The sequence below is a fragment of the Xenopus laevis genome, chromosome 7L (assembly GCF_017654675.1).
Source record: "Xenopus laevis strain J_2021 chromosome 7L, Xenopus_laevis_v10.1, whole genome shotgun sequence".
NCBI classification, from domain to species: domain Eukaryota; kingdom Metazoa; phylum Chordata; class Amphibia; order Anura; family Pipidae; genus Xenopus; species Xenopus laevis.
The window spans coordinates 82,767,991-82,778,593 of record NC_054383.1 but is presented as its reverse complement, the minus strand read 5'-3'; the positions used below and the strand labels follow the sequence as shown (position 1 = coordinate 82,778,593).

At 42.9% G+C, this 10,603-nt stretch overlaps 1 protein-coding gene across 4 annotated transcripts in view; it reads left to right on the top strand.

Annotated features, from left to right (window-relative positions):
- The first annotated feature begins 220 nt into the window (after nt 1–220).
- The window catches only part of LOC108696457 (histone-lysine N-methyltransferase 2A), a 120,231-nt gene continuing 109,848 nt past the window's right edge, over nt 221–10,603 (top strand). Inside the window, exon 1 of one of the 4 annotated variants that reach the window (XM_018225851.2) lies at nt 221–746. In XM_018225851.2, the coding sequence (XP_018081340.1) occupies nt 459–746 (288 nt within the window). In that variant the 5' untranslated portion in view covers nt 221–458. The remainder of the gene's footprint in view (nt 747–10,603) is intronic. The other 3 variants (XM_018225849.2, XM_018225850.2, XM_018225852.2) reach the window with 3 other exon arrangements.

Sequence of the window (10,603 nt, the reverse complement as noted above, 5' to 3'; positions counted from 1 at the left end):
TGACTTTGACAAACGGGACATTGTGCTGGTTATTGAGCCGTTCCGTCTGTCTGGCCCTTCACTAGACCCCCTACTAGGACTGTTTACATTGAGGACTGTACACATTCACATGACTGAGTCTGTGAGGCGAGAGCGTGTTATTGGCACAGGAGGAGGGTTCTGCTCGATATACTGTCTGAAATCCTATTCCCGGGCCCCACCTCTGCCCTCGCCAGGCCCTGTCTGTGTGTAAGTCATAGGCAGTGCGTGTAGTTGGGCATGTGCTTATTGTTACATGCATATTCAGGGGCCCCTTCTTGTCACAGCCCTGTGCGCTGTATATTCAATACAACGCTCATAGACTGACATAGAAAGTGTTTCCTTCTCCATAGTCTCGGCTTTTCAGTCTCTCCACCCCCAGCCCCGCTCAGTGCTGCTGCGCTCCAGCCCGCGGTGATAATAAGATCCCAGGACACAAAATGGCGCACAGCTGTCGGTGGCGGTTCCCTGCTCGGCCCGGGACTGGCCGGAGGCTGGGGGCTCGTCACCGATTATCAGCTGTACTCCTAGACGATTCGAGCGACTACAGAACCAACATTTGCGCCTTTGGAAGCGTTGGCGCAAGCTCCGCAGGAACATTGGCCCCCGGGGGCCCTGGGAACTGTTTGGGGGTTGCACCCGGATTTGATGCAGCGCTGCAGGTGTCGACGGCGATTGGAAACAACCTGAGAAGATTTAGGGACGTGTCCGGAGGAAGCAGCGGAGAGGTGAGGGGAAGGGCTGGGCGGGGGGAGGTGTACACACTGGGATAGACATGTGTGTGTTAGACGAGGGGCTAAGTGTGTTTACTACATTCAAAGGGGGCCGAGCTGCGCACTTGGTACAAATAAAGGAGCAGGGTGTGGCGGAAGAATAAATGGGGTACACTGGCTATGGTGGTGGAGGGATACGTTTGTGTAAGTGAAAGGGGGTGTGTGCGCGCCACTTGTAAGGATAGCTGTAAGGAGAGCTGTAAGGATGGGCAACTTGCGGCCCACTAGCGTTTGCTGCGCTACTACAAGTCCAACAGTCACTGGCGCCTGATTTGCTATTTGTAGATACAAATCTTCGGGTGGGTTTGTAGGTTGGGCATCCTTGGAGTTGGGCATTCTTGCCTTGGAAATTGGTACTAGGCTTAGATGGAAGGATGTGTATGAACTAGTGCAAGGGACACGTAGGAGCAGGAGGGGTAAATGTAGGCTGGAAACTGGGGGCAAGTGTCTGGAAGGGGCGGAAGCAGGGGCACAAGTATTGGGGGAGGGGTGGAAGTGACACGAGTAGCAGAGGGCGCAGGTGATGATGATGAGCGTGTCAGTTAGGGTCATAGTCACGGGTTCACTTACCCACACTTGCGCTAGGGGGTGGAGAGGAGATTATTGTACAAATGGATATGAGTAGTAGGGAGATAATATGGAAGGAGACTTGTATTTTGTAGAATAATGGTTGTGCTGGTAACTGAAGAGCATCGACATGTGTGTTGCGTATCATGTGATTGCCTGGCTGTGGCCATCTGAAAAGCTAATGGGGCAACAACAGCTGGTGACTCTGAGGTTGAGTAATAGGGCACAGAGAGGAGTGAGGAGAATGGGGCAGAGACATGAGAGTGGATGGACAAGGCGCTTCACGTGCAGCTAAAGGGGGTGTGTGGTCCCTGGAGAGAGAAGTGCGCGTAGGAGAGAATGAGCTAGAAGTCCTAGTGGTACAGGGGATGCAGGGAGGGCAGCTGAGGGGTGTGCGCTGATATACGCGGAGTGAGAGCATTTGGCAAATGCAGCAGACAAAAGGTGTAGAGGGGGTGTGTGCTATTAGGAGCTGTAGAGCACAGTGCGTGTGTGTAGCGCGGGTGTTGCGTACATGAAATGATAGAGAGGCGGGGTCACTACAGTGTCATTCTCTATCCTGTATGTATTTAGGGGAAATGCTTACTGTGTCGGGGTCAGAAACCGGAGAAGTTCATGTGAAGGTTGCAGACGTGCCATTATCGCACTAACACTAAGGTGTCTGTATAAATGTGCGGAGAGTTCCCGTGAGGGCCATTGGTACCATTACCGGGCGTATATCACTGCGCGTGCATCTCTACAGCCTCTACATACAGCTCCTTGTAAACAATGTTGATGCGTACACGCTGTATGCATAAAATATACGGCTCAGTGGAAAGATAGCCGCTCAAGACGATACCATTTGATGTGTCTTCTTTTGTATATTACATGCACATCTCTGCTGTTACTGCAGTGCTGCAATGTGTGCCGTTTATGTGTTATACTGGAGGGGGTGTGTCTCACATGTGGAACGTGATGCTCCATGGAAATGCTTCTTGCTCTATGGCCCTGTACACTTCTAAGAATATACCCTTGTTGTTGCTTGTGCAGAATAAAAACTACCAGCAAATTCTAAATACTATTAGTGTCCACATGCGGCGATGAGTTTTCAGAAGTCGCCCAAAGTTGCCTCACGAGGAAACTTCGGAAAACACAGCGCTGCGTGTGCTTTAGCGCAGGCGACTTTTCATTATAGCGAATGGGAAGACACACGGAGGCAGTTTGGGGAGATTGTCGCCCAGAAGAGGCGATTAGTCTCCAGGCAACAAAATCTCCCCTGATCTCCTTGTGTGAACTTACCCTATTGGGGATGAAAGAAACTTGGGCTTCAAGGGATGGTTTGTTCTGATGGCAGAAGAGCTACAGTACAGTAGAGTTTTCTTGCATCCTTTTTTTCCTGCTGTATTGTGGCCAACCTTTCTTTCTGTTATGACCATTTCACTTGTTCTGTAGATAAACAAAATGTTGGAGCAAGGCACTCTGATAGGTCATGCATAGATCAGACTAATAGTAGGTAAAACTATTTGAAAGTTTTATTTATGTAAACATCTCATGCCTAATGCGTTTCTTGTCACTAGGACACTTAGCCAAGCCTATGACTAAGTTTCCTAGTGACAAGAAACGCATTAGGCTTGAGATGTTTATATAAATAAAACTTTCAAATATTTTTACCTACTATTAGTCTGATCTATGCGTGACCTATCAGAGTGCCTTGCTCCAACATTTTGTTTATCTACATACGGATTGTCCGCTCCCTTGGGCTGGGGCAGGAGCACTTGGGCCACCTGTTCGATTTGGTGAGTTATTTCACTTGCAAAGTTTTTATGCTTAAATAGATTTCATTTCACTTGTTCTGCCACCTGTTACAGGCAAGCAGTCATTGCACATGCATCTTTAAAAAGCAGTTTATTTCAGGATAGGCTGTGCAGATGTGGTATGCTTACGTGGTTGGTAGACACTTTATTTCAGTTGCAGAAGTCTTTTTCAGTGCACTAACTGCCCACAAGCAGACCCGAACATCCATGTTTGCTTCTGGAATGCAAATACAAGCAAAACAATGCTTCCTGCTTGTAAACACTAAGTTGATGTCAAGGACCCAGCGAAAGTATAGGCTGTTGCTAGTAATTGAGTAGAATGCATTGTCGGACCCAGAGAGAACATTAGAGTAGTATTCCTAAATCCAACAGCATAAAGATACCTAAGCATTTGCAGAAGCCCATCCAATATATGTACACAACTGCCTCTCCCTTTAGTTCTTTGTATGACACCTAATTTGCCCCTTGGTCCTCTCTGATCAACCCTTGCCCATTATTCTGTCACTGCTTCTTTAAGACCTGCAAATGTATTGCCTACTATCCTAGGTACCTTGCCCACTATCCTAGGTACCTTGCCCTTCCTCCTTTATAAGTAGTACTCATCATCTCCCTTCTGTCAAATGCATCAGACCCCTCATTCTCCTCTGTATCCTTGTGGTATTTTATTTACAATGGCTTCCATATCTAGTAATTGTATTCACTTTGTCTACAGATACATTTAATTGTAGTCTTATTAACAGCTGTTATTTCTGTTCTTTGATGCTATACCTCCATGAAACCTCAGTATAATGTTTATAAAGAAAAGGGAAGATGCTGCTGTTGCGAAGAAAATAGTGTGTGTAATATTTTTGTTTTTAGTTTGCTAATGTATACAAAAGTTGTACCAATATTAAAATATTCAAAGCTTTCAATTTCTTTCATTAGTTAAGATGTTATGCAGCATATATACCTCCCCTGTATGAGAGAAGTGCAATTTTTAGTGGCTCAGTTGTTATTTACAGTCCTTAGTTGTAGTCATCTGCTGCTTGTACGCTACGCACTTACATATTCTGAAGCTATGCTGTCTGTGTTTCTATTGCTTTGTCACTGTAGGAACACGTGAGAAAGAGGAGGTGTGGCTGAGTTACTGCAGCTTCTAAGCAGGAAAAAAAGGGTTGTGTATTTGTATGTTTTTTGCATTAACTTGCCAATGTTTGATAAACACAAAATCTGAAGCCCTGTGTATCTTTATCAATAAATGTATTTAGCTTCACTGTATATGTTAAGGGAGAGCATGTTTCATACTGTATTATACTAAAGGTGGGCACAGTTTAAAATTACTTAGCAGGCACTCTTAACAGTTCTCTCCTAGCCCCTCTAGTTCTCTCCTACATTTCTTACTATTATTTCTATACTTATAGAAAAACTGATTTTTAAATCACTTGACATACACAATGTGTGAGGTCGAAAAGTTCAAAGGGTTCCCAAAAAGTAAAGAAACCACCATCTCCAAATCAACTTATAAAAACTTTCTTGAATAAATTCTTTGGCTACCTTATCACAGATTGTATTAAACTATAAGGTTGGTGCAAAGGTAATAGTCTGTCAAGCAGCACAGTGGTTCAGGTAGGAGGTTTTGTATTCTCTCCTAGTGTTGACTTAGGTTAAATGGCTCCTGATAAAACTGACCCTAGTGTGTGAATGTGAAAAGACTTAGACTGTAAGGGCTCTTACTCACTAGTGTTCTGACCTGCGCTCCCCTGCGTTCCGTTTTTTGGCGTTCAGCCGCCGGGGAGCGCAGGAATAGACGCATGTCATTATTTCAAATGGGGCTGTACTCACTCAGGCGCGTGTAGGCGCCGAATGCAGGAAAAATGCAGCATGTTGCGTCTCAACCTGCGTTCGGCGCCTACACGCGCCTGAGTGAGTACAGCCCCATTTGAAATAATGACATGCGTCTATTCCTGCGCTCCCCGGCGGATGAACGCCAAAAAACGGAACGCAGGGGAGCGCAGGTCAGAACGCCAGTGAGTAAGAGCCCTAAGTGCCACAGGGGGTTGGAACTAATGTGAATAAATGACAATTTCTGTAAAGCTCTATATGAATAACATAAATAAAAATGCATTAGAACGTATGTGCACAAGATGTTTTTCAGAGTATTAAACCTGTAAGCAGAGTTTCACATTTACACAATTTAGTGTTTCCTGCACAGTCAAAGTGGGACAGAGTGCAATGAGTAACATGCAAACCCCACAGGCACTTGTGAGCAATATCAGTCAGGCCTTTTCTAATCTGTGGGTGCATTTTATATACATGTTAAGTTTTTGGTTGTCACCTAAATCTACTGCTTTGTGATAATTGACCACTTGTATGAATATTGTCCAGTGAACTAATAATGAAATAAGGATCTTTAGGCTGTCAAATGTTCTATTACGATAGCCAGCTTAGCCTCAGTTTTCATTTGAATTTTAACATTCTTTCAATTTACACTTGACATTGATAACTTTTTTCTTCACTGCCCTGCACAGCAATCCTATCCAGGGGCGATCATGGTAATTTTGCCACCTGAGACGACCTTCCTTTTGATGCCCCCACCCCTCTCCACGGCACTCACCTCTTCAGTGCCCGAGGAGGTCGGGGGCGATCCACGTTGCACCAGAGGGGTCGGGGGTGGTCCACGTCGCTAGTGCAGAGAACGCGATTGTGCTCTCTGCACTAAAAGAGCCAAATTTCCGTGTTGAAAAGCGGAAATTTGGCTCTGTTACCAGGAGAGCCATTTTTGCCGACCCTGGCAAACGGGGGCGCTGCCGCCTGAGGCGAGTGCCTCAACTCGCCTCATTGGTGGAGCGCACCTGATCCTATCACTAGCTCCCACTTCGTTTTTCCAGATCACCATTAACCGATCAGTGACTTGAGGGGGGGGGGGGCACAGGGGACATAACTGTTGCTTTTGAATCTGCGAGGAATGCTGAGGATCAATTACAAACTTAATGAACATTTATGTCCTATGTGGCCCCCTTTCAAGTCGCTGACTAACTCAGAGTTAGAGAGGAGGAAGTAGTGTTCTGCTAGACATCTGCACAGAATTTATAGACTACATTTACACAGCCTATCTATTTACCCAGTTTTTATTTTTACACTGAACTGTTCCTATATCTCTAGGAGTCTAGGGCATACCTCCCAACATTTTGGAAATAAAAAAAAGGAACAAAAAAGTTGGCGCACATAGTGTGCCGATTTTTTTTACCATGCCCATTTTTGTGGCCACATATCGTAATTACCATGTTAATTTTACAAAATTTGGCAGGTTATGAAAGTTTGAACATATCTGTTTTTTCCCAGTTATTACAGTTTTGCAAATGAAGGTGAATTGCCCTTTAAAGGAAAATTCAACCCGTAACATAAAAAAACCCTACCCCCCTACCCTACGTAGACCCCTCTCTCTCCTCCCCCCCAGCCTACCTGGTACCAGAGGCAAATGCCCCTAACTTTTTACTTACCCGTCAGTGCAGATTCTGTCCTCGGGAGTTCACAGGCGCCATCTTCTTTTCTTAGTTAAACTTCAGACCGTCGTTTTCGGTGCATATGCAGTTGGGAGTAATATTCCAGTCCCGAAAGTCTCGAAAATTTTCGGAAATTTTTGTGACTTTTAAATATGCAGTTGTTTGGGACTGGAATATTACAACAACGGCGCATGTGCCAAAAAATTACGGTCTGCTTTCGAAGTTTAACAAAGGAAAGAAAATGGCGGGCGTGAAATCCAGAGGACAGAATCTGCACAGAGGGGTAAGTAAAAAGTGTAGGCGCATTTGCCCCGGGTACCAGGTAGGCTGGGGGGGAGGAGGAGGGAGGTGGGTCTACGTAGGGTAGTGGAGTAGGTTTTTTTTTTGTTACAGGTTGAATTCTCCTTTAAGCTACGAGTCTTACTTCTCCCAAGGGACCTGTTATCTTATATTGTTACAATTACTTATTTGCTTATCTCAAAATTGTTACAAAAGTATCTTATATGCAGCTGTGGCTGTTCTGGGCTCTCTGCCAAAAGCCAACTAAGTTAGAAACATTGTTTCTTTTTCCGGCTGTTCATTGCAAAAAAAACGGTACTTTCTAGTACAAAGGAGGAACTGCTGGTTGAACTGTCCCTCTGAAAATGGGACAGTTGGAAGGTATGCTCTCTAGGGCAATTAACTGTATGTGTAAGGGTTAAACCATTCTAGCTGCATCTCTGAAAAGCAAAGCCTTTGCCTAAAATAGCACTTTCAGTTGCGCCAGAAGCTCAGAATATAATTTTTGGCCCATGTGCTTTTTCTGTGAGCCTGTAGATACAAACAGCCCTATAGAAGAAAATGTTTTACACCTCCACATCGCTCTCCGTATTCACTACAGTGTGGTAATCTAAATTGTGTTCGCCTTACACTGGATCTCAATGTGGATTCTACGGTTATTAACCTTGTACAAGTACTGCTGTTTACAGAGAGGCTAAGTGATATTAAAGTTTCTCCGACTACACAGAATGATATGTATTGTGTTTATGTGGGTGTCTTCACAACTTCATACCTGGGATTTGACCAAATAAGGCAATGTACCCACAAATGTAAGTGTCATACCTCCCAACATTTTGGAAGTAAAAAGAGGGAGAACAAAAATTTTCCGCGTGCAGCATATTTTTTTCACCACACCCCCTAATTACCATGTTCATTTTACAAAATGCGGCAGGTTACGAAAGTTTGAAAATATTTCTCCTTATCTCAACTGTTTTTTTTGTGTCACAAAATGTCAATGCAAGGATGCGCAAAGTTAGTGGTTACCCTTTGTTAATACCCATCTTCCCTGAAAAACATCTGGTCTATCCTGGTTTTAACTATGTGGTGTTAAATTCACTATATTTTAGCTTAGTGAATAAGGCGAAAATATCACATGTGGAGGTAATTACACCGCAATAAAAAAGTAACGAGGATTCCGCTAATTCTCAGAGATAACTCCCACTTGATATTTTATTCGTATTATCATCTTGGCACTTGTCACAAAGAATCTTATTTGCACCTGTTAGCTGTTCTGTGCTCTCTGCTAAAAGCCAATTATGTTAGAAACTTTGTTTCTTTTTCTGGCTGTTCAGTGCAGAGAAAATAGGGACTTTCCAGTACAAATGAGGGGCTGCAGGTTGAGCTGTCAAAAGAGGGACTGTCCCCTCTGAAAAAGGGACAGTTGGGAGGTATGGTGTGTTCCCTGTGGAGAGCACTCTCGGGGAAACTCAGATTACCGGTGGTCACAGGACATGTGCATATTCAAATTCTGCACAGTCAGAACAGGCAGCTAAAAGCAACTTTACAAAATTACAAGTCTGTTAATCATTGGTGAATTGTATTTGCTTCAGCCACAATCATATAGTTAGGTTTTGCATTTGCCTGGGCTTTCAAAGGGCACAAACGCAGAACCTGTCACTAGTCTTCTAGTCCTTAGATCCAGCACCATAGATCACATAATACTAAAGGGCTTAATATGAAGTCTGTATGGTTTTTGCCATATTTATGTCTTTCTGTTCTTTGATTTCTTTTGAAGGCATAAGGAGCAGTGTTATGGAATAATTATCCAGCTTGTATATCAACAAATATATCCTAAAGTATTGTGCTAGTAGGACAGAGAAAAGGGTTCCCAGGTAGCTACTCTTACTAGAATTTACCTGTGTCAAGTTGGCATGTGTTCATTCCAGGGCTTCCTTGCATCTGTGGGCTTTTTGTAAGGCACTTAGAAGATGTGAAAAGCATATATTATTTAAAAAGCTGCTCACAGCTTCTGGCATTGCCATGCCCCATAGTTTATATATGACAAGTGAACTGAGCAACGTCAACAGAAATAATTGTGATAATACTTTATTGGTGCAGCATGCAAAAGTGAGTATTTCAGGCTCTCTATCCTTTGATCAGGTCAATGCAACATCTTATGTGCATGTATGGGCACAGTTTTAATTGCAAGCGATTTTGATGAGCCCTGTATATAGATATGGAATCCATTATCTGCAAACCTGTTATCCAGAAAGCTCAGAATCTATGGAGAGGCCGTTTCCCATAGACTCCACAGGTCCAATACCTGTATTTTATAAGCAGGTATATAATGGATTCAGTAGTATTCTGCAGCTTAGATAAGCATATAGGCAAAAAGGAGTACAAAGGTCCCTGCCAAATCTGAAAATAAACTTAGCGGTGAATCATGAGTGGAGCTTGAACTTACTAGAAATTCTTATGTAATACTTGGCTTTGCTGAAAGTTTATATAATGCTTGGAAGTGGTTATACTGAAGGGGCAGTCCTGTTGCTTTCTAAGATTTGTCTGCCAGTGAATGCACACACATTTCAGCTTCATTCCTGTCTCGTGTAGTATTCGTAAATATAAACAACATTAGTCTACGAAGGAAAAAAATGTACCCCCCCCCCAGAATCATCAAAATATCAAATTGTAGTATATTTTTCACCTACTTTTATTTAACAAGTTATTCTGATACAAAATACTTGGCTACGTCTTATGGAAATTGAAAAAAGGCTATATGGCACAGGTTAAATAGTGGATAACACATAACACCATTGTGTTCTACAGAGCTTATCTGCGATCTGCTGTGTAACCTGAGCCTTTTCTCCTTTGAATGGCTGCCCCAATTGCTATAAAGCAGCATCTTTATAAAAACAATAATCAAACACACTGCATTATACATTTATTATATTACTTTAAAACAATTAAATTTTTTGCTGTTACGTTTTCTTTACATTTCACTAAGCACATCTACTATGTATGCCAAAAATGTGAATAGATCAGCTTTGTGGTGGATGCATCTTAAAAGTGGTGGTTCGCCTTCAGGTTAAAGTTTAGTGTGTTACAGAATGGCCAATTCTAAGCAACTTTGGCATAATTTTTTTTATATATAGTTTTTGAATTATTTGCCCCCTTCTTACTCTTTCAGCTTTCAAATGGGGGTCACTGAGGCCATCTAAAACCAAATGCTCTGTAAAGCAACAAATGTATTGTTATTGCTACTTTTTATTACTCCTCTTTGTATTCAAGCCCTCTCTTATTCATATTCCAGTCTCTTGTTGAAATCGATGCATGGTTGCTAGGGTAATTTGAACCCTAGCAGCCTAATTGCTGAAATTCTAAACTGGAGAGCTGCTGAATAAAAAGCTAAATTCAAAAACCACAAATAAAAAATGAAAACCAATTGCAAATTGTCTCAGGCTATCACTCTACATCATACTAAAAGTGTCAACAACCCCTTTAATGGTCCTTGCACAGATACAAATTAGGATATGGGGAAAAATATGCTGTCATTCCCTGTCAGGTCCACCTAGTTGCTAATTGGCTGACATTCTACAGTGGTTAATAGTGAGTCACTGACTCCTGCTAGTCTAGGAAAGTATCCAGCAGGAAGTGGATTGTCTGCCTGCAAATTTTTCAGGGGAAATTTCCATTAAATCAAAAGGTGTATATA